Below are 25,396 nucleotides of genomic sequence, written 5' to 3' on the forward strand. Positions count from 1 at the left end.
AGAATAACAGATACCCAGGGGTGAGTTACAGACTGGAATCTAATCGAGGGGTTCGGGGTGGTTTATATATAGAATAACAGATACCCAGGGGTGAGTTACAGACTGGAATCTAATCGAGGGGTTCGGGGTGGTTTATATATAGAATAACAGATACCCGGGAGTGAGTTACAGTCTGGAATGTATTCGAGGGGTTTGGGATGGTTTATATATAGAATAACAGATACCCGGGAGTGAGTTACAGACTGGAATCTAATCGAGGGGTTCAGGGTGGTTTATATATAGAATAACAGATACCCGGGAGTGAGTTACAGACTGGAATCTAATCGAGGTGTTCGGGGTGGTTTATATATAGAATAACAGATACCCGGCAGCGAGTTACAGACTGGAATCTAATCGAGGGGTTCGGGGTGGTTTATATATAGAATAACAGATACCCGGGAGTGAGTTACAGACTGGAATCTAATCGAGGGGTTCGGGGTGGTTTATATATCGAATAACAGATACCCGGGAGTGAGTTGCAGACTGGAATCTAATCGAGGGGTTCAGGGTGGTTTATATATAGAATAACAGAAACCCGGGAGTGAGTTACAGACTGGAATCTAATCGAGGGGTTCGGGGTGGTTTATATATAGAATAACAGATACCCGGGCGTGAGTTACAGACTGGAATCTAATCGAGGGGTTCGGGGTGGTTTATATATAGAATAACAGATACCCAGGGGTGAGTTGCAGACTGGAATCTAATCGAGGGTTTCGGGGTGGTTTATATATAGAATAACAGATACCCGGGAGTGAGTTACAGACTGGAATCTAATCGAGGGGTTTGGGATGGTTTATATATAGAATAACAGATACCCGGGAGTGAGTTACAAACTGGAATCTAATCGAGGGGTTCGCGGTGGTTTATATATAGAATAACAGACACCCGGGAGAGAGTTACAGACTGGAATCTAACCGAGGGGTTCGGGGTGGTTTATATATAGAATAACAGATACCCGGGAGTGAGTGACAGACTGGAATCTAATCGAGGGGTTCGGGGTGGTTGATATAGAGAATAACAGATACCCGGGTGTGAGTTACAGACTGGAATCTAATCGAGGGGTTCTGGGTGGTTTATATATAGAATAACAGATACCCGGGAGTGAGTTACAGACTGGAATCTAATCGAGGGGATCGGGGTGGTTTATATATAGAATAACAGATACCCGGGAGTGAGTTACAGACTGGAATCTAATCGAGGGGATCGGGGTGGTTTATATATAGAATAACAGATACCCGGGAGTGAGTTACAGACTGGAATCTAATCGAGGGGTTCGGGGTGGTTAATATATAGAATAACAGATACCCGGGTGTGAGTTACAGACTGGAATCTAATCGAGGGGTTCGGGGTGTTTATAGAATAACAGATACCCGGGAGTGAGTTACAGACTGGAATCTAATCGAGGGGTTCGGGGTGTTTATAGAATAACAGATACCCGGGAGTGAGTTACAGACTGGAATCTAATCGAGGGGTTCGGTGTGGTTTATATATAGAACAACAGATACCCGGGAGTGAGTTACAGACTGGAATCTAATCGAGGGGTTCGGAGTGGTTTATATATAGAATAACAGATACCCGGGAGTGAGTTACAGACTGGAATCTAATCGAGGGGTTCGGGGTGGTTTATATATAGAATAACAGATACCCGGGAGCGAGTTACAGACTGGAATCTAATTGAGAGGTTTGGGGTGGTTTATATATAGAATAACAGATACCCGGGAGGGAGTTACAGACTGGAATCTAATCGAGTGGTTCGGGGTGGTTTATATATAGAATGACAGATACCCGGGAGTGAGTTACAGACTGGAATCTAATCGAGGGGTTCGGGGTGGTTTATATATAGAGTAACAGATGCCCGGGAATGAGTTACAGATTGGAATCTAATCGAGGAGCTCGGGATGGTTTATACATAGAATAACAGATACCCGGGAGTGAGTTACAGACTGGAATCTATTCGAGGGGTTCGGGGTGGTTTATATATAGAATAACAGATACCCGGGAGTGAGTTACAGACTGGAATCTAATCGAGGGGTTCGGGGTGGTTTATATATAGAATAACAGATACCCGGGAGTGAGTTACAGACTGGAATCTAATCGAGGGGTTCGGGGTGGTTTATATATAGAATAACAGATACCCGGGAGTGAGTTACAGACTAGAATCTAATCGAGGGGTTCGGGGTGGTTTATATATAGAATAACAGATACCCGGGAGTGAGTTACAGACTGGAATCTAATCGAGGGGTTCGGGGTGGTTTATATATAGAATAACAGATACCCGGGAGTGAGTTACAGACTGGAATCTAATCGAGGGGTTCATGGTGGTTTATATATAGAATAACAGATACCCGGGAGTGAGTTACAGACTTAAATCTAATCGAGGGGTTTGGGGTGGTTTATATTTAGAATAACATGTACCCGGGAGTGAGTTACACACTGGAATCTAATCGAGGGGTTCAGGGTGGTTAAAATATAGTATCACAGATACCTGGGAGTGAGTTACAGACTGGAATCTAATCTAGGGGTTCCGGGTGGTTTATATATAGAATAACAGATACCCAGGAGTGAGTTACAGACTGGAATCTAATCGAGGGGTTCGGGGTGGTTTATATGTAGAATTACAGATACCTGGAAGTGAGTTACCGACTGGAATCTCATCGAGGGGTTTGGGGTTGTTTATATATAGAATAACAGATACCCGGGAGTGAGTTACAGACTGGAATCTAGTCGAGGGGTTCGGGGGGGTTTATATATAGAATTACAGATACCCGGGAGTGAGTTACAGACTGGAATCTAATCGTGGTGTTCGGGGTGGTTTATATATAGAATAACAGATACCCGGAAGTGAGTTACAGACTGGAATTTAATCGAGGGGTTTGGGGTGGTTTATATATAGAAGAACAGATACCCGGGAGTGAGGCACAGACTGGAATCTAATCGAGAGGATCGGGGTGGTTTATATATAGAATAACAGATACCCGGGAGTGAGTTACAGACTGGAATCTAATCGAGGGGTTCGGGGTGGTTTATATATCGAATAACAGATACCCGGGAGTGAGTTACAGACTGGAATCTAATCGAGGGTTCGGGGTGTTTTATATGTAGAATAACAGATACCCGGGAGTGAGCTACAGACTGCAATCTAATCGAGGGGTTCAGGGTGGTTTATATATAGAATAACAGATACCCGGCAGTGAGTTACAGACTGGAATCTAATCGAGGGGTTTGGGGTGGTTTATATATAGAATAACAGATACCCGGGAGTGAGTTACAGACTGGAATCTAATCGAGGGGTCGGGGTGGTTTATATATAGAATAACAGATACCCGGCAGTGAGTTACAGACTGGAATCTAATCGAAGGGTTCGGCATGGTTTATTTATAGAATAACAGATACCCGGGAGTGAGTTACAGACTGGAATCTAATCGAGGGGTTCGGGGTGGTTTATATATAGAATAACAAATACCCGGGAGTGAAGTACAGACTGGAATCTAATCGAGGGGTTCGGGGTGGTTTATATATAGAATCACAGATACCCGGGAGTGAGTTACAGACTGGAATCTAATCGAGGGGCTTGGGGTGGTTTATATGGAGAATAACAGACACCCGGGAGTGAGTTACAGACGGGAATCTAATCGAAGGGTTCGGGATGGTTTATATATAGAATCACAGATACCCGGGAGTGAGTTACAGACTGGAATCTAATCGAGGGGTTTGTGGTGGTTTATATGTAGAATAACAGACAACCGGGAGTGAGTTACAGACTGGAACCTAATCGAGGGGTTCGGGGTGGTTTATATATAGAATAACAGATACCCGGGAGTGAGTTACAGACTGGAATCTAATCGAGGTGTTCAGGGTGGTTTTTATATAGAATAACAGATACCCGGGAGTGAGTTACAGACTGGAACCTAATCGAGGGGTTCGGGGTGGTTTATATACAGAATAACAGATACCCGGGAGTGAGTTACAGACTGGAATCTAATTGAGGGGTTCGGGGTGGTTTATATATAGAATAACCGACACCCGGGAGTGAGTTACAGACTGGAATCTAATCGAAGGGTTCGGGGTGGTTTCTATACAGAATAACAGATACCCGGGAGTGAGTTACAGACTGGAATCTAATCGAAGGGTTCGGGGTGGTTTCTATACAGAATAACAGATACCCGGGAGTGAGTTACAGACTGGAATCTAATCTAGGGGTTCGGGGTGGTTTATATACAGAATAACACATACCCGGGAGTGAGTTACAGACTGGAATCTAATCGAGGGGTTCAGGGTGGTTTATATATCGAATTACAGATACCCGGGAGTGAGTTACAGACTGGAATCTAATCGAGGGGTTCGGGTTGGTTTATATATAGAATAACAGATACCCGGGAGTGAGTTACAGACTGGAATCTAATCGAGGGGTTCGGGGGGGTTTATATATAGAATAACGGATACGCGGGAGTGAGTTACAGACTGGAATCTAATCGAGGGGTTCGGGGTGGTTTATATACAGAATAACAGATACCCGGGAGTGAGTTACAGACTGGAATCTAATCGAGCGGTTCGGTGTGGTTTATATATGGGATAACAGATACCCGGGAGTGAGTTACAGACTGGAATCCAATCGAGGGGTTCGGGGTGGTTTATATATAGAATAACAGATACCCGGGAGTGAGTTACAGACTGGAATATAATCGAGGGGTTCGGGGTGGTTTATATACAGAATAACAGATACCCGGGAGTGAGTTACAGACTGGAATCTAATCGAGGGGTTCGGGGTGGTTTATGTAGAGAATAACAGATACCCGGGAGTGAGTTACACACTGGAATCTAATCGAGGGGTTCGGGGTGGTTTATATATAGAATAACAGATACCCGGCAGCGAGTTACAGACTGGAATCTAATCGAGGGGTTCGGTGTGGTTTATATATCGAATAACAGATACCCGGGAGTGAGTTACAGACTGGAATCTAATCGAGGGGTTCGGGGTGGTTTATATATAGAATAACAGATACCCGGGAGTGGGTTACAGACTGGAATCTAATCGAGGGGTTCTGGGTGGTTAATATAAAGAATAACAGATACCCGGGAGTGAGTTACAGACTGGAATCTAATCGAGGCGTTCAGGGTGGTTTATATATAGAATAACAGATACCCGGGAGTGAGTTACAGACTGGAATCTAATCGAGGGGTTCGGGGTGGTTTATATATAGAATAACAGATACCCGGGAGTGAGTTACAGACTGGAATCTAATCGAGGGGTTCGGGGTGGTTTATATATAGAATAACAGATACCCGGGAGTGAGTTACAGACTGGAATCTAATCGAGGGGTTCGGGGTGGTTTATGTATAGAATAACAGATACCCAGGGGTGAGTTGCAGACTGGAATCTAATCGAGGGTTTCGGGGTGGTTTATATATAGAATAACAGATACCCGGGAGTGAGTTACAGACTGGAATCTAATCGAGGGGTTTGGGATGGTTTATATATAGAATAACAGATACCCGGGAGTGAGTTACAAACTGGAATCTAATCGAGGGGTTCGCGGTGGTTTATATATAGAATAACAGACACCCGGGAGAGAGTTACAGACTGGAATCTAACCGAGGGGTTCGGGGTGGTTTATATATAGAATAACAGATACCCGGGAGTGAGTGACAGACTGGAATCTAATCGAGGGGTTCGGGGTGGTTGATATAGAGAATAACAGATACCCGGGTGTGAGTTACAGACTGGAATCTAATCGAGGGGTTCTGGGTGGTTTATATATAGAATAACAGATTGCCGGGAGTGAGTTACAGACTGGAATCTAATCGAGGGGATCGGGGTGGTTTATATATGGAATAACAGATACCCGGGAGTGAGTTACAGACTGGAATCTAATCGAGGGGATCGGGGTGGTTTATATATAGAATAACAGATACCCGGGAGTGAGTTACAGACTGGAATCTAATCGAGGGGTTCGGGGTGGTTAATATATAGAATAACAGATACCCGGGTGTGAGTTACAGACTGGAATCTAATCGAGGTGTTCAGGGTAGTTTATATATAGAATAACAGATACCCGGGGGTGAGTTACAGACTGGAATCTAATCGAGGGGTTCAGGGTGGTTTATATATAGAATAACAGATACCCGGGAGTGAGTTACAGACTGGAATCTAATCGAGGGGTTCGGGGTGGTTTATATATAGGATAACAGATACCCGGGAGAGAGTTACAGACTGGACTCTAATCGAGGGGTTCGGGGTGGTTTATATATAGAATAACAGATACCCGTGAGTGAGTTACAGACTGGAATCTAATCGAGGGGTTCAGGGTGGTGTATATATAGAATAACAGATACCCGGGAGTGAGTTACAGAGTGGAATCTAATCGAGGGGTTCAGGGTGGTTTATATATAGAATAACAGATACCCGGGGGTGAGTTACAGACTGGAATCTAATCGAGAGGTTTAGGGTGGTTTATATATAGAATAACAGATTCCCGGGAGTGAGTTACAGACTGGAATCTAATCGAGGGGTTCGGGGTGGTTTATATATAGAATAACAGATACCCGGGAGTGAGTTACAGACTGGAATCTAATCGAGGGGTTCAGGGTGGTTTATATATAGAATAACAGATACCCGGGAGTGAGTTACAGACTGGAATCTAATCGAGGGGTTCAGCGTGGTTAATATATAGAATAACAGATACCCGGGAGTGAGTTACAGACTGGAATCTAATCGAGGGGTTCAGGGTGGTTTATATATAGAATAACAGATACCCGGGAGTGAGTTACAGACTGGAATCTAATCGAGGGGTTCGGGGTGGTTTATATATCGAATAACAGATACCCGGGAGTGAGTTACAGACTGGAATCTAATCGAGGGGTTCGGGGTGGTTTATATATAGAATAACAGATACCCAGGGGTGAGTTGCAGACTGGAATCTAATCGAGGGTTTCGGGGTGGTTTATATATAGAATAACAGATACCCGGGAGTGAGTTACAGACTGGAATCTAATCGAGGGGTTTGGGATGGTTTATATATAGAATAACAGATACCCGGGAGTGAGTTACAAACTGGAATCTAATCGAGGGGTTCGCGGTGGTTTATATATAGAATAACAGATACCCGGGCGTGAGTTACAGACTGGAATCTAATCGAGGGGTTCGGGGTGGTTTATATATAGAATAACAGATACCCAGGGGTGAGTTGCAGACTGGAATCTAATCGAGGGTTTCGGGGTGGTTTATATATAGAATAACAGATACCCGGGAGTGAGTTACAGACTGGAATCTAATCGAGGGGTTTGGGATGGTTTATATATAGAATAACAGATACCCGGGAGTGAGTTACAAACTGGAATCTAATCGAGGGGTTCGCGGTGGTTTATATATAGAATAACAGACACCCGGGAGAGAGTTACAGACTGGAATCTAACCGAGGGGTTCGGGGTGGTTTATATATAGAATAACAGATACCCGGGAGTGAGTGACAGACTGGAATCTAATCGAGGGGTTCGGGGTGGTTGATATAGAGAATAACAGATACCCGGGTGTGAGTTACAGACTGGAATCTAATCGAGGGGTTCTGGGTGGTTTATATATAGAATAACAGATACCCGGGAGTGAGTTACAGACTGGAATCTAATCGAGGGGATCGGGGTGGTTTATATATAGAATAACAGATACCCGGGAGTGAGTTACAGACTGGAATCTAATCGAGGGGATCGGGGTGGTTTATATATAGAATAACAGATACCCGGAAGTGAGTTACAGACTGGAATCTAATCGAGGGGTTCGGGGTGGTTAATATATAGAATAACAGATACCCGGGTGTGAGTTACAGACTGGAATCTAATCGAGGGGTTCGGGGTGTTTATAGAATAACAGATACCCGGGAGTGAGTTACAGACTGGAATCTAATCGAGGGGTTCGGGGTGTTTATAGAATAACAGATACCCGGGAGTGAGTTACAGACTGGAATCTAATCGAGGGGTTCGGTGTGGTTTATATATAGAACAACAGATACCCGGGAGTGAGTTACAGACTGGAATCTAATCGAGGGGTTCGGAGTGGTTTATATATAGAATAACAGATACCCGGGAGTGAGTTACAGACTGGAATCTAATCGAGGGGTTCGGGGTGGTTTATATATAGAATAACAGATACCCGGGAGCGAGTTACAGACTGGAATCTAATTGAGAGATTTGGGGTGGTTTATATATAGAATAACAGATACCCGGGAGGGAGTTACAGACTGGAATCTAATCGAGTGGTTCGGGGTGGTTTATATATAGAATGACAGATACCCGGGAGTGAGTTACAGACTGGAATCTAATCGAGGGGTTCGGGGTGGTTTATATATAGAGTAACAGATGCCCGGGAATGAGTTACAGATTGGAATCTAATCGAGGAGCTCGGGATGGTTTATACATAGAATAACAGATACCCGGGAGTGAGTTACAGACTAGAATCTAATCGAGGGGTTCGGTGTGGTTTATATATAGAATAACAGATACCCGGGAGTGAGTTACAGACTGGAATCTAATCGAGGGGTTCGGGGTGGTTTATATATAGAATAACAGATACCCGGGAGTGAGTTACAGACTGGAATCTAATCGAGGGGTTCATGGTGGTTTATATATAGAATAACAGATACCCGGGAGTGAGTTACAGACTGGAATCTAATCGAGGGGTTCAGGGTGGTTTATATATAGAATAACAGATACCCGGGAGTGAGTTACAGACTGGAATCTAATCGAGGGGTTCAGGGTGGTTTATATATAGAATAACAGATACCCGGGAGAGAGTTACAGACTGGAATCTAATCGAGGGGTTTGGGGTGGTTTATATATAGAATAACAGATACCCGGGAGTGAGTTACAGACTTAAATCTAATCGAGGGGTTTGGGGTGGTTTATATTTAGAATAACATGTACCCGGGAGTGAGTTACACACTGGAATCTAATCGAGGGGTTCAGGGTGGTTAAAATATAGTATCACAGATACCTGGGAGTGAGTTACAGACTGGAATCTAATCTAGGGGTTCGGGGTGGTTTATATATAGAATAACAGATACCCAGGAGTGAGTTACAGACTGGAATCTAATCGAGGGGTTCGGGGTGATTTATATGTAGAATTACAGATACCTGGAAGTGAGTTACCGACTGGAATCTCATCGAGGGGTTTGGGGTTGTTTATATATAGAATAACAGATACCCGGGAGTGAGTTACAGACTGGAATCTAGTCGAGGGGTTCGGGGGGGTTTATATATAGAATTACAGATACCCGGGAGTGAGTTACAGACTGGAATCTAATCGTGGTGTTCGGGGTGGTTTATATATAGAATAACAGATACCCGGAAGTGAGTTACAGACTGGAATTTAATCGAGGGGTTTGGGGTGGTTTATATATAGAAGAACAGATACCCGGGAGTGAGGTACAGACTGGAATCTAATCGAGAGGATCGGGGTGGTTTATATATAGAATAACAGATACCCGGGAGTGAGTTACAGACTGGAATCTAATCGAGGGGTTCGGGGTGGTTTATATATCGAATAACAGATACCCGGGAGTGAGTTACAGACTGGAATCTAATCGAGGGTTCGGGGTGTTTTATATGTAGAATAACAGATACCCGGGAGTGAGCTACAGACTGCAATCTAATCGAGGGGTTCAGGGTGGTTTATATATAGAATAACAGATACCCGGCAGTGAGTTACAGACTGGAATCTAATCGAGGGGTTTGGGGTGGTTTATATATAGAATAACAGATACCCGGGAGTGAGTTACAGACTGGAATCTAATCGAGGGGTCGGGGTGGTTTATATATAGAATAACAGATACCCGGCAGTGAGTTACAGACTGGAATCTAATCGAAGGGTTCGGCATGGTTTATTTATAGAATAACAGATACCCGGGAGTGAGTTACAGACTGGAATCTAATCGAGGGGTTCGGGGTGGTTTATATATAGAATAACAGATACCCGGGAGTGAAGTGCAGACTGGAATCTAATCGAGGGGTTCGGGGTGGTTTATATATAGAATCACAGATACCCGGGAGTGAGTTACAGACTGGAATCTAATCGAGGGGCTTGGGGTGGTTTATATGTAGAATAACAGACACCCGGGAGTGAGTTACAGACGGGAATCTAATCGAAGGGTTCGGGATGGTTTATATATAGAATCACAGATACCCGGGAGTGAGTTACAGACTGGAATCTAATCGAGGGGTTTGTGGTGGTTTATATGTAGAATAACAGACACCCGGGAGTGAGTTACAGACTGGAACCTAATCGAGGGGTTCGGGGTGGTTTATATATAGAATAACAGATACCCGGGAGTGAGTTACAGACTGGAATCTAATCGAGGTGTTCAGGGTGGTTTTTATATAGAATAACAGATACCCGGGAGTGAGTTACAGACTGGAACCTAATCGAGGGGTTCGGGGTGGTTTTTTCCAGAATAACAGATACCCGGGAGTGAGTTACAGACTGGAATCTAATTGAGGGGTTCGGGGTGGTTTATATATAGAATAACCGACACCCGGGAGTGAGTTACAGACTGGAATCTAATCGAAGGGTTCGGGGTGGTTTCTATACAGAATAACAGATACCCGGGAGTGAGTTACAGACTGGAATCTAATCGAAGGGTTCGGGGTGGTTTCTATACAGAATAACAGATACCCGGGAGTGAGTTACAGACTGGAATCTAATCTAGGGGTTCGGGGTGGTTTATATACAGAATAACACATACCCGGGAGTGAGTTACAGACTGGAATCTAATCGAGGGGTTCAGGGTGGTTTATATATAGAATTACAGATACCCGGGAGTGAGTTACAGACTGGAATCTAATCGAGGGGTTCGGGTTGGTTTATATATAGAATAACAGATACCCGGGAGTGAGTTACAGACTGGAATCTAATCGAGGGGTTCGGGGGGGTTTATATATAGAATAACGGATACCCGGGAGTGAGTTACAGACTGGAATCTAATCGAGGGGTTCGGGGTGGTTTATATACAGAATAACAGATACCCGGGAGTGAGTTACAGACTGGAATCTAATCGAGCGGTTCGGTGTGGTTTATATATGGGATAACAGATACCCGGGAGTGAGTTACAGACTGGAATCCAATCGAGGGGTTCGGGGTGGTTTATATATAGAATAACAGATACCCGGGAGTGAGTTACAGACTGGAATATAATCGAGGGGTTCGGGGTGGTTTATATACAGAATAACAGATACCCGGGAGTGAGTTACAGACTGGAATCTAATCGAGGGGTTCGGGGTGGTTTATGTAGAGAATAACAGATACCCGGGAGTGAGTTACACACTGGAATCTAATCGAGGGGTTCGGGGTGGTTTATATATAGAATAACAGATACCCGGCAGCGAGTTACAGACTGGAATCTAATCGAGGGGTTCGGTGTGGTTTATATATCGAATAACAGATACCCGGGAGTGAGTTACAGACTGGAATCTAATCGAGGGGTTCGGGGTGGTTTATATATAGAATAACAGATACCCGGGAGTGGGTTACAGACTGGAATCTAATCGAGGGGTTCTGGGTGGTTAATATAAAGAATAACAGATACCCGGGAGTGAGTTACAGACTGGAATCTAATCGAGGCGTTCAGGGTGGTTTATATATAGAATAACAGATACCCGGGAGTGAGTTACAGACTGGAATCTAATCGAGGGGTTCGGGGTGGTTTATATATAGAATAACAGATACCCGGGAGTGAGTTACAGACTGGAATCTAATCGAGGGGTTCGGGGTGGTTTATATATAGAATAACAGATACCCTGGAGTGAGTTACAGACTGGAATCTAATCGAGGGGTTCGGGGTGGTTTATATATAGAATAACAGATACCCAGGGGTGAGTTGCAGACTGGAATCTAATCGAGGGTTTCGGGGTGGTTTATATATAGAATAACAGATACCCGGGAGTGAGTTACAGACTGGAATCTAATCGAGGGGTTTGGGATGGTTTATATATAGAATAACAGATACCCGGGAGTGAGTTACAAACTGGAATCTAATCGAGGGGTTCGCGGTGGTTTATATATAGAATAACAGACACCCGGGAGAGAGTTACAGACTGGAATCTAACCGAGGGGTTCGGGGTGGTTTATATACAGAATAACAGATACCCGGGAGTGAGTGACAGACTGGAATCTAATCGAGGGGTTCGGGGTGGTTGATATAGAGAATAACAGATACCCGGGTGTGAGTTACAGACTGGAATCTAATCGAGGGGTTCTGGGTGGTTTATATATAGAATAACAGATACCCGGGAGTGAGTTACAGACTGGAATCTAATCGAGGGGATCGGGGTGGTTTATATATGGAATAACAGATACCCGGGAGTGAGTTACAGACTGGAATCTAATCGAGGGGATCGGGGTGGTTTATATATAGAATAACAGATACCCGGGAGTGAGTTACAGACTGGAATCTAATCGAGGGGTTCGGGGTGGTTAATATATAGAATAACAGATACCCGGGTGTGAGTTACAGACTGGAATCTAATCGAGGGGTTCAGGGTAGTTTATATATAGAATAACAGATACCCGGGGGTGAGTTACAGACTGGAATCTAATCGAGGGGTTCAGGGTGGTTTATATATAGAATAACAGATACCCGGGAGTGAGTTACAGACTGGAATCTAATCGAGGGGTTCGGGGTGGTTTATATATAGGATAACAGATACCCGGGAGTGAGTTACAGACTGGAATCTAATCGAGGGGTTCGGGGTGGTTTATATATAGAATAACAGATACCCGGGAGTGAGTTACAGACTGGAATCTAATCGAGGGGTTCGGGGTGGTTTATATATAGAATAACAGATACCCGGGAGTGAGTTACAGACTGGAATCTAATCGAGGGGTTCGGGGTGGTTTATATATAGAATAACAGATACCGGGGAGTGAGTTACAGACTGGACTCTAATCGAGGGGTTCGGGGTGGTTTATATATAGAATAACAGATACCCGTGAGTGAGTTACAGACTGGAATCTAATCGAGGGGTTCAGGGTGGTGTATATATAGAATAACAGATACCCGGGAGTGAGTTACAGAGTGGAATCTAATCGAGGGGTTCAGGGTGGTTTATATATAGAATAACAGATACCCGGGGGTGAGTTACAGACTGGAATCTAATCGAGAGGTTTAGGGTGGTTTATATATAGAATAACAGATTCCCGGGAGTGAGTTACAGACTGGAATCTAATCGAGGGGTTCGGGGTGGTTTATATATAGAATAACAGATACCCGGGAGTGAGTTACAGACTGGAATCTAATCGAGGGGTTCAGCGTGGTTAATATATAGAATAACAGATACCCGGGAGTGAGTTACAGACTGGAATCTAATCGAGGGGTTCAGGGTGGTTTATATATAGAATAACAGATACCCGGGAGTGAGTTACAGACTGGAATCTAATCGAGGTGTTTGGGGTGGTTTATATATAGAATAACAGATACCCGGCAGTGAGTTCCAGACTGGAATCTAATCGAGGGATTCGGGGTGGTTTCTTTATAGAATAACAGATACCCGGGAGTGAGTTACAGACTGGAATCTAATCGAGGGGTTCGGGATGGTTTATATATAGAATAACAGATACCCGGGAGTGATTTACAGACTGGAATCTAATCGAGGGGTTCGGGATGGTTTATATATAGAATAACAGATACCCGGCAGTGAGTTACAGACTGGAATCTAATCGAGGGATTCGGGGTGGTTTATATATAGAATAACAGGTACCCGGGAGTGAGTTACAGACTGGAATTTAATCGAGGGGTTCGGGGTGGTTTATATATAGAATAACAGATACCCGGGAGTGAGTTACAGACTGGAATCTAATCGAGGGGTTCGGGATGGTTTATACATAGAATAACAGATACCCGGGATTGAGTTACAGACTGGAATCTAATCGAAGGGTTAGGGGTGGTTTATATATAGAATAACAGATACCCGGGAGTGTGTTACAGACTGGAATCTAATCGAGGAGTTCGGGGTGGTTTATATATAGAATAACAGGTACCCGGGTGTGAGTTACAGACTGGAATCTAATCGAGGGGTCCGGTGTGGTTTATAAATAGAATAACAGATACCCGGGAGTGAGTTACAGACTGGAATCTAATCGAGGGGTTCAGGGTGGTTTATATATAGAATAACATATACCCGGGTGTGAGTTACAGACTGGAATCTAATCGAGGGGTTCGGGGTGGTTTATATAGAGAATAACAGATACCCGGGAGGGATTACAGACAGGAATCTAATCGAGGGGTTCGGGGTGGTTTATATATAGAATAACAGATACCCGGGAGTGAGTTACAGACTGGAATCTAATCGAGGGGTTCGGGGTGGTTTATATATAGAATAACAGATACCCGGGAGTGAGTTACAGACTGGAATCTAATCGAGGGGTTCGGGGTGGTTTATATATAGAATAACAGATACCCGGGAGTGAGTTACAGACTGGAATCTAATCGAGGGATTCGGGGTGGTTTATATATAGAATAACAGATACCCGGGAGTGAGTTACAGACTGGAATCTAATCGAGGGGTTTGGGGTGGTTTATATAGAGAATAACAGATACCCGGGAGTGAGTTACAGACTGGAATCTAATCGAGGGGTTCGGGGTGGTTTATATATAGAATAACAGATACCCGGGAGTGAGTTACAGACTGGAATCTAATCGAGGTGTTCAGGGTGGTTTATATATAGAATAACAGATACCCGGGAGTGAGTTACAGACTGGAATCTAATCGAGGGGTTCTGGGTGGTTTATATATAGAATAACAGATACCCGGGAGTGAGTTACACACTGGAATCTAATCGAGGGGTTCGGGGTGGTTAATATATAGAATAACAGATACCCGGGAGTGAGTTACAGACTGGAATCTAATCGAGGGGTTCGGGGTGGTTTATATATGTAATAACAGATACCCGGGAGTGAGTTACAGACTGGAATCTAATCGAGAGGTTTGGGGTGATTTATATATAGAATAACAGATACCCGGGAGTGAGTTACAGACTGGAATCTAATCGAGAGGTTTTGTGTGGTTTATATACAGAATAACAGATACTCGGGAGTGAGTTACAGACTGGAATCTAATCGAGGGGTTCAGGGTGGTTTATATATAGAATAACAGATACCCGGGAGTGAGTTACAGACTGGAATCTAATCGAGGGGTTCTGGGTGGTTTATATATAGAATAACAGATACCCGGGAGTGAGTTACAGACTGGAATCTAATCGAGGGGTTCAGGGTGGTTTATATATAGAATAACAGATACCCGGGAGTGAGTTACAGACTGGAATCTAATCGAGGGGTTCTGGGTGGTTTATATATAGAATAACAGATACCCGGGAGTGAGTTACAGACTGGAATCTAATCGAGGGGTTCGGGGTGGTTTATATATAGAATAACAGATACCCGGGAGTGAGTTACACACTGGAATCTAATCGAGGTGTTCAGTGTGGTTTATATATAGAATAACTGATACCCGGGAGTGAGTTACAGACTGGAATCTAATCGAGGGGTTCGGGGTGGTTTATATATAGAATAACAGATACCCGGGAGTGAGTTACAGACTGGAATCTAATCGAGTGGTTCGGGGTGGGATATATATAGAATAACAGATACCCGGGAGTGAGTTACAGACTGGAATCTAATCGAGGGGTTCGGGGTGGTTTATATATAGAATAACAGATACCCGGGAGTGAGTTACAGACTGGAATCTAATCGAGGGATTCGGGGTCGTTTATATATAGAATAACAGATACCCGGGAGTGAGTTACAGACTGGAATCTAATCGAGGGGTACGGAGTGGTTTATATATAGAATAACAGATACCCGGGAGTGAGTTACAGACTGGAATCTAATCGAGGAGTTCGGGATGGTTTATATATAGAATAACAGATACCCGGGTGTGAGTTACAGACTGGAATCTAATCGAGGGGTTCGGGGTGGTTTATATATAGAATAACAGATACCCGGGAGTGAGTTACAGACTGGAATCTAATCGAGGGGTTCGGGGCCGTTTATATATAGAGTAACAGATACCCGGGAGTGAGTTACAGACTGGAATCTAATCGAGGGGTTCGGGGTGGTTTATATATAGAATAACAGATACCCGGGAGTGAGTTACAGACTGGAATCTAATCGAGGGGTTCGCGGTGGTTTATATATAGAATAACAGATACCCAGGGGTGAGTTACAGACTGGAATCTAATCGAGGGGTTCGGGGTGGTTTATATATAGAATAACAGATACCCGGGAGTGAGTTACAGTCTGGAATGTATTCGAGGGGTTTGGGATGGTTTATATATAGAATAACAGATACCCGGGAGTGAGTTACAGACTGGAATCTAATCGAGGGGTTCAGGGTGGTTTATATATAGAATAACAGATACCCGGGAGTGAGTTACAGACTGGAATCTAATCGAGGGGTTCGGGGTGGTTTATATATAGAATAACAGATACCCGGGAGTGAGTTACAGACTGGAATCTAATCGAGGTGTTCGGGGTGGTTTATATATAGAATAACAGATACCCGGCAGCGAGTTACAGACTGGAATCTAATCGAGGGGTTCGGGGTGGTTTATATATAGAATAACAGATACCCGGGAGTGAGTTACAGACTGGAATCTAATCGAGGGGTTCGGGGTGGTTTATATATCGAATAACAGATACCCGGGAGTGAGTTGCAGACTGGAATCTAATCGAGGGGTTCAGGGTGGTTTATATATAGAATAACAGAAACCCGGGAGTGAGTTACAGACTGGAATCTAATCGAGGGGTTCGGGGTGGTTTATATATAGAATAACAGATACCCGGGAGTGAGTTACAGACTGGAATCTAATCGAGGGGTTCGGGGTGGTTTATATATAGAATAACAGATACCCGGGAGTGAGTTCCAGACTGAAATCTAATCGAGGGATTTGGGGGTGTATATATATAGAATAACAGATACCCGGGAGTGAGTTACAGACTGGAATCTAATCGAGGGGTTTATATAGAGAATAACAGATACCCGGGAGTGAGTTACAGACTGGAATCTAATCGAGGGTTTCGGGGTGGTTTATATATAGAATTACAGATACCCGGGAGTGAGTTCCAGACTGGAATCTAATCGAGGGTTTCGGGATGTTTATATATAGAATAACAGATACCCGGGAGTGAGTTACAGACTGGAATCTAATCGAGGGGTTCGGGGTGGTTTATATATAGAATAACAGATACCCGGGAGTGAGTTACAGACTGGAATCTAATCGAGGGGCTCGGGGTGGTTTATATATAGAATAACAGATACCGGGGAGTGAGTTACACACTGGAATCTAATCGAGGTGTTCAGTGTGGTTTATATATAGAATAACAGGTACCCGGGAGTGAGTTACAGACTGGAATCTAATCGAGCAGTTCGGGGTGGTTTATATATAGAATAACAGATACCCGGGAGTGAGTTACAGACTGGAATCTAATCGAGGGGTTCAGGGTGGTTTATATGTAGAATAACAGATACCCGGGAATGAGTCACAGACTGGAATCTAATCGAGGGGTTCGTGGTGGTTTATATATAGAATAACAGATACCCGGGAGTGAGTTACAGACTGGAATCTAATCGAGGGGTACGGAGTGGTTTATATATAGAATAACAGATACCCGGGAGTGAGTTACAGACTGGAATCTAATCGAGGAGTTCGGGATGGTTTATATATAGAATAACAGATACCCGGGTGTGAGTTACAGACTGGAATCTAATCGAGGGGTTCGGGGTGGTTTATATATAGAATAACAGATACCCGGGAGTGAGTTACAGACTGGAATCTAATCGAGGGGTTCGGGGCCGTTTATATATAGAGTAACAGATACCCGGGAGTGAGTTACAGACTGGAATCTAATCGAGGGGTTCGGGGTGGTTTATATATAGAATAACAGATACCCGGGAGTGAGTTACAGACTGGAATCTAATCGAGGGGTTCGCGGTGGTTTATATATAGAATAACAGATACCCAGGGGTGAGTTACAGACTGGAATCTAATCGAGGGGTTCGGGGTGGTTTATATATAGAATAACAGATACCCGGGAGTGAGTTACAGTCTGGAATGTATTCGAGGGGTTTGGGATGGTTTATATATAGAATAACAGATACCCGGGAGTGAGTTACAGACTGGAATCTAATCGAGGGGTTCAGGGTGGTTTATATATAGAATAACAGATACCCGGGAGTGAGTTACAGACTGGAATCTAATCGAGGGGTTCGGGGTGGTTTATATATAGAATAACAGATACCCGGGAGTGAGTTACAGACTGGAATCTAATCGAGGTGTTCGGGGTGGTTTATATATAGAATAACAGATACCCGGCAGCGAGTTACAGACTGGAATCTAATCGAGGGGTTCGGGGTGGTTTATATATAGAATAACAGATACCCGGGAGTGAGTTACAGACTGGAATCTAATCGAGGGGTTCGGGGTGGTTTATATATCGAATAACAGATACCCGGGAGTGAGTTGCAGACTGGAATCTAATCGAGGGGTTCAGGGTGGTTTATATATAGAATAACAGAAACCCGGGAGTGAGTTACAGACTGGAATCTAATCGAGGGGTTCGGGGTGGTTTATATATAGAATAACAGATACCCGGGAGAGTGAGTTACAGACTGGAATCTAATCGAGGGGTTCGGGGTGGTTTATATATAGAATAACAGATACCCGGGAGTGAGTTCCAGACTGAAATCTAATCGAGGGATTTGGGGTGTATATATATAGAATAACAGATACCCGGGAGTGAGTTACAGACTGGAATCTAATCGAGGGGTTTATATAGAGAATAACAGATACCCGGGAGTGAGTTACAGACTGGAATCTAATCGAGGGTTTCGGGGTGGTTTATATATAGAATTACAGATACCCGGGAGTGAGTTCCAGACTGGAATCTAATCGAGGGTTTCGGGATGTTTATATATAGAATAACAGATACCCGGGAGTGAGTTACAGACTGGAATCTAATCGAGGGGTTCGGGGTGGTTTATATATAGAATACAGATACCCGGGAGTGAGTTACAGACTGGAATCTAATCGAGGGGCTCGGGGTGGTTTATATATAGAATAACAGATACCGGGGAGTGAGTTACACACTGGAATCTAATCGAGGTGTTCAGTGTGGTTTATATATAGAATAACAGGTACCCGGGAGTGAGTTACAGACTGGAATCTAATCGAGGTGTTCAGTGTGGTTTATCTATAGAATAACAGATACCCGGGTGTGAGTTACAGACTGGAATCTAATCGAGCAGTTCGGGGTGGTTTATATATAGAATAACAGATACCCGGGAGTGAGTTACAGACTGGAATCTAATCGAGGGGTTCAGGGTGGTTTATATGTAGAATAACAGATACCCGGGAATGAGTCACAGACTGGAATCTAATCGAGGAGTTCGTGGTGGTTTATATATAGAATAACAGATACCCGGGAGTGAGTTACAGACTGGAATCTAATCGAGGGGTTCAGGGTGGTTTATATATAGAGTAACAGATACCCGGGAGTGAGTTACAGTCTGGAATCTAATCGAGGGGTTCAGGGTGGTTTATATATAGAGTAACAGATACCCGCGAGTGAGTTACAGTCTGGAGTCTAATCGAGGGGTTCAGGGTGGTTTATATATAGAATAACAGATACCCGGGAGTGAGTTACAGACTGGAATCTAATCGAGGGGTTCGGGGTGGTTTATATATAGAATAACAGATACCCGGGAGTGAGTTGCAGACTGGAATCTAATCGAGGGGTTCGGGCTGGTTTATATATAGAATAACAGATACCCGGGAGTGAGTTACAGACTGGAATCTAATCGAGGGGTCCTGGGTGGTTTATATATAGAATAACAGATACCCGGGAGTGAGTTACAGACTGGAATCTAATCGAGGGGTTCGGGTGGTTTATATATAGAATAACAGATACCCGGGAGTGAGTTACAGACTGGAATCTAATCGAGGGGTTCGGTGTGGTTTATATATAGAATAACAGATACCCGGGAGTGAGTTACAGACTGGAATCTAATCGAGGGGTTCGGGGTGGTTTATATATAGAATAACAGATACCCGGGAGTGAGTTACAGACTGGAATCTAATCGAGGGGTTCAGGATGGTTTATATATAGAATAAGAGATACTCGGGAGTGAGTTACAGACTGCAATCTAATCGAGGGGTTCAGGATGGTTTATATATAGAATAACAGATGCCCGGGAGTGAGTTACAGACTGGAATCTAATCGAGGGGTTCGGTGTGGTTTATATATAGAATAACAGATACCCGGGAGTGAGTTACAGACTGGAATCTAATCGAGGGGTTCAGGGTGGTTTATATGTAGAATAACAGATACCCGGGAATGAGTCACAGACTGGAATCTAATCGAGGGGTTTGGGGTGGTTTATATATAGAATAACAGATACCCGGGAGTGAGTTACAGACTGGAATCTAATCGAGGGGTTTGGGTGGTTTACATATAGAATAACAGATACCCGGGTGGGCACAGATGGTCCGGGGGGGTGAGAGGTTGTCCGGGGCTTTGGGGGGGGGTCCGGGGGGGGGGGGTGAGAGGGGGTCCGGGGCGGTGGAGGGGGGGTCCGGAGGGGGGGGGGGTGAGAGGGGGTCCGGTGGGGTGAGAGGGGGGGTCCTGGGCGGTGGAGGGGGGTCTGGGGGGGGGGGCTTGAGAGAGGTTCCGGGGGGGTGGGAGGGGGTCCGGGGGGGTGAGACGGGGTCCGGGGGGGTGAGACGGGATCCGGGGGGGGGGTGAGAGGGGGTTCCGGGCGAGTAGGAGGGGGTCCGGGGGTGTGGGAGGGGGTCCGGGGAGGTGAGAGGGGATCCGGCGGGGAGAGGGGGTCCGGGGGGAGAGGGGGTCCGGGGGGAGAGGGGGGGGATCCGGGGGGAGAGGGGGTCCGGAGGGAGAGGGGGGGGTCCATGGGCAGAGGGGGTCCGGAGGGAGAGGGGGTCCGGGGGGAGAGGGGGGAGTGGGTCCATGGGGAGAGGGGGTCCGGGGGGAGAGGGTGTCCGGGGGGGGGGAGAGGGCGTCCGGGGGGGGGGAGAGGGGGTCCGGGGGGGGTGAGGGGGGGTCCGGGGGGGGAGAGGGGGTCCGGGGTCCGGGGGGAGAGGGCGTCCGGGGTGAGAGGGGGTCCGGGGGGGGAGAGGGGGTCCGGGGGGGGTGAGGGGGGGGTCCGGGGGGAGAGGGGGTCCGAGGGGGGAGGGGGTCCGGGGGGAGAGGGGGGAGGGGGTCCAGGGTCCGGGGGGAGAGGGGGTCCGGGGGTTGAGAGGGGGTCCGGGGGGGTGAGAGGGGGTCCGGGGGGAGAGGGGGTCCGGGGGGAGAGGGGGTCCGGGGGGAGAAGGGGGTCCGGGGTGAGAGGGGGTCCGGGGGGAGGGGGCCCGGGGGGAGAGGGGGCCCGGGGGGAGAGGGGGTCCGGGGGGGTGAGAGGGGGTCCGGGGGGAGAGGGGGTCCGGGGGAGAGGGGGTCCGGGGGGAGGGGGGTCCGGGGTGAGAGGGGGTCCGGGGGGAGGGGGCCCGGGGGAGAGGGGGCCCGGGGGGAGAGGGGGGGGTCTGGGGGGAGAGGGGGGGGGTCCGGGGGGAGAGGGGGGGTCCAGGGGCAGAGGGGGGGAGGGGGAGAGGGGGTCCGGGGGGGTGAGAGGGGGTCCGGGGGGAGAGGGGGGAGGGGCCCGGGGGGAGAGGGGGCCCGGGGGTGAGAGGGGGTCCGGGGGGAGGGGGCCCGGGGGGAGAGGGAGCCCGGGTGAGGGGGGGTCCGGGGGGAGGGGGCCCGGGGGGAGAGGTGAGAGGTGGGCCCGGGGGGGAGAGGGGGTGCGTACCCATGCTGCGTGAATGGTAAATCACTCTCTCTCCTCAGGATATGTCGACATCACTCAGCAGCCTCCAGCCCAAACAAGTCAGTAACTCTCTTTATTTCCTGTCCCTGTGTTGGGGCTCTGGGCGTGGTGCGGAGGGGGGCAGGGGGGGAGTCTCACCCTTTGCTTGGTGTGGGCTGGGTTGTTGGTGAACCTTCTGCTGCCCCCCCCCTCTCTCTCTCTCTCTCACCCCCTTCTCTCTCTCTCTCTCTCTCTCACCCCTTCTCTCTCTCACCCCTTCTCTGTCTCACCCCCTTCTCTCTCTCACCCCCTTCTCTCTCCCTCGCTCTCTCACCCCCTCTCTCTCTCTTCCCCCCCTTCTCTCTCTCTCTCACACCCCCTTCTCCCTCGCTCTGTCTCTCCCTCACTCATTCCCTCCCTCTCATTCTGTAGGTGACACCCACTCCCTCTGTCTCCCGCTCGCTCTTTCTCCGCTCGCTCTCCCTCCCGCTCGCTCTCCCTCCCGCTCGCTCTCCCATCCCGCTCGCTCTCCCTCCCGCTCGCTCTCCCTCCCGCTCGCTCTCCCTCCCGCTCGCTCTCCCTCCCACTCGCTCTCCCTCCCGCTCGCTCTCCCTCCCGCTCGCTCTCTCTCTCCCGCTCGCTCTCTGTCTCCCGCTCGCTCTCTGTCTCCCGCTCGCTCTGTATCTCCCGCTCGCCCTCTCCAGCTCGCTCTCTCTCCCGTTCCCTCTGTCTCCCGCTCTCTCTCTCCCCACTCGCTCTCTCTCCCCACTCGCTCTCTCTCCCCACTCGCTCTCTCTCTCCCGCTTGCTCGCTCTCTCCCGCTCGTTCTCTCTCACCCGCTCGTTCTCTCTCCCACTCCCTCTGTCTCCCGCTCGCGCTCTCTCTCCCGCTCGCGCTCTCTCTCCCGCTCGCGTTCTCTCCCGCTCGCTGTCTCTCTCCCGTTCGCGCTCTCTCTCTCGCTCGCTCACTCTCCCGCTCGCTCGCTCTCTCCCCGCTCGCTGTCTCTCCCCCTCCCACTGTCTCCCGCTCGCGCTCTCTCTCCCGCTCGCTCTCTCTCCCGCACACTTGCTCTCTCTCCCCGCTCGCTCACTCTCTCCCCGCCCTCTCTCTCCCACTCGCCCTCTCTCTCCCGCTTTCTCTCTCTCCCGCTCGCTCGCTCTCTCTCCCGCTCGCTGTCTCTCCCGCTCGCTCTCTCTCTCCCGCTCGCTCTCTCATTCCCGCTCGCTCTCTCATTCCCGCTCGCTCTCTCTCTCCCGCTCGCGCTCTCTCCCACTCTCTCTCTCTCCCGCTCTCTCTCTCCCGCTCTCTCTCTCTCCTGCTCCCTCTGTCTCCGCTCGCTCTCTCTCTCCGCACGCGCTCTCCTGCTCTCTCTCTCTCCCGCTCTCTCTCTCTCTCTCTCTCCCGCTCGCTCTCTCTCTCCCTCTCTCGCTCGCTCTCTCTCTCCCGCTCGCTCTCTCTCCCGCTCGCTCTCTCTCCCGCTCGCTCTCCCTCCAGCTCCCTCTGTCTCCCGCTCGCTCTGTTCCCCGCTTGCATTCTCTCTCCCGCTCGCTTTCTCTCTCCCGCTCGCTCTCTATCTCCCGCTCGCTCTCTGTCTCCCGCTCGCTCTCTCCTGCTTGCTCTCTCCTGCTCCCTCTCTCCAGCTCGCTCGCTCTCCCGCTCGCTCTCTCTCTCTCCCGCTCGCTCTCTCTCTCTCCCGCTCGCTCTCTCTCCCGCTCGCTCTCTCTCGCGCTCGCTCTCTCTCTCCCGCTCGTTCTCTCTCTCCCGCTCACTCTCTCTCCCGCTCACTCTCTCTCCCGCTCACTCTCTCTCCCGCTCACTCTCTCTCTCCCGCTCACTCTCTCTCCCGCTCACTCTCTCTCCCGCTCTCTCGCTCTCTCCCGCTCGCTCTCTCCCGCTCGCTCTCTCCCGCTCGCTCTCTCCCGCTCGCTCTGTCCCCCGCTCGCGCTCTCTCCCCGCTCGCTCTCTCTCACTCTCTCCCGCTCGCTCTCTCTCCCGCTCGCTCTCTCTCTCCCGCTCGCTCTCTCATTCCCGCTCGCTCTCTCTCTCCCCGCTCGCGCTCTCTCCCGCTCGCGCTCTCTCCCGCTCGCGCTCTCTCCCGCTCTCTCTCTCTTCCGCTCTCTCTCTCCCGCTCTCTCTCTCCCCGCTCTCTCTCTCTCCTGCTCCCTCTGTCTCCCGCTCGCTCTCTCTCTCCGCACGCGCTCTCCTGCTCTCTCTCTCTCCCGCTCTCTCTCTCTCTCTCTCCCGCTCGCTCTCTCTCTCCCTCTCTCGCTCGCTCTCTCTCTCCCGCTCGCTCTCTCTCCCGCTCGCTCTCTCTCCCGCTCGCTCTCTCTCCCGCTCGCTCTCCCTCCAGCTCCCTCTGTCTCCCGCTCGCTCTGTTCCCCGCTTGCATTCTCTCTCCCGCTCGCTTTCTCTCTCCCGCTCGCTCTCTATCTCCCGCTCGCTCTCTGTCTCCCCGCTCGCTCTCTCCTGCTTGCTCTCTCTCCTGCTCCCTCTCTCCAGCTCGCTCGCTCTCCCGCGCTCGCTCTCTCTCTCTCCCGCTCGCTCTCTCTCTCCCGCTCGCTCTCTCACCCTCCGCTCACTCACTCTCCCGCTCACTCTCTCTCCCGCTCACTCTCTCTCCCGCTCACTCTCTCTCCCGCTCACTCTCTCTCCCGCTCACTCTCTCTCCCGCTCTCTCGCTCTCTCCCGCTCGCTCTCTCCCGCTCGCTCTCTCCCGCTCGCTCTCTCCCGCTCGCTCTCTCCCGCTCGCTCTGTCCCCCGCTCGCGCTCTCTCCCTGCTCGCTCTCTCTCACTCTCTCCCGCTTGCTCTCTCTCCTGCTCCCTCTCTCCAGCTCGCTCGCTCTCCCGCTCGCTCTCTCTCTCTCCCGCTCGCTCTCTCTCTCTCCCGCTCGCTCTCTCTCCCCGCTCGCTCTCTCTCGCGCTCGCTCTCTCTCTCCCGCTCACTCTCTCTCTCCCGCTCACTCTCTCTCCCGCTCACTCTCTCTCCCGCTCACTCTCTCTCCCCGCTCACTCTCTCTCCCGCTCTCTCGCTCTCTCCCGCTCGCTCTCTCCCGCTCGCTCTCTCCCGCTCGCTCTCTCCCGCTCGCTCTCTCCCGCTCGCTCTGTCCCCCGCTCGCGCTCTCTCCCCGCTCGCTCTCTCTCACTCTCTCCCGCTTGCTCTCTCTCCTGCTCCCTCTCTCTCTCTCCCGCTCGCTCTCTCTCTCCCGCTCGCTCTCTCTCTCCCGCTCGCTCTCTCTCCCGCTCTCTCTCTCGGCTATCTCTCTCTCTCCCCGCTCGCTCTCTCTCTCCCGCTCGCTCTCTCTCTCCCCGCTCGCTCTCTCTCTCCCGCTCGCTCTCTCTCTCCCGCTCGCTCTCTCTCTCCGCTCGCTCTCTCTCTCCCGCTCGCTCTCTCTCTCCCGCTCGCTCTCTCTCTCTCGCTCGCTCTCTCTCTCCCGCTCGCTCTCCCTCCCGCACACTCGCTCTCTCTCCCCGTTCGCTCGCTCTCTCTCCCGCTCTCTCTCTCTCTCCCGCTCTCTCTCTCTCT

General features: G+C 48.8%; 1 protein-coding gene across 1 annotated transcript in view; it reads left to right on the forward strand.

The window, feature by feature from the left end:
• The window catches only part of LOC140422583 (solute carrier family 12 member 6), a 539,853-nt gene extending 517,544 nt beyond the window's left edge, over window positions 1-22,309 (forward strand). The window contains exons 9-10 of the mRNA XM_072507591.1: window positions 21,915-21,982; window positions 22,306-22,309. Of these exons, the coding sequence (XP_072363692.1) occupies window positions 21,915-21,982; window positions 22,306-22,309 (72 nt within the window). The remainder of the gene's footprint in view (window positions 1-21,914; window positions 21,983-22,305) is intronic.
• The last annotated feature ends 3,087 nt before the right edge of the window (window positions 22,310-25,396 follow it).

The sequence above is a fragment of the Scyliorhinus torazame genome, chromosome 5, assembly GCF_047496885.1.
Source record: "Scyliorhinus torazame isolate Kashiwa2021f chromosome 5, sScyTor2.1, whole genome shotgun sequence".
Classification (NCBI taxonomy): domain Eukaryota; kingdom Metazoa; phylum Chordata; class Chondrichthyes; order Carcharhiniformes; family Scyliorhinidae; genus Scyliorhinus; species Scyliorhinus torazame.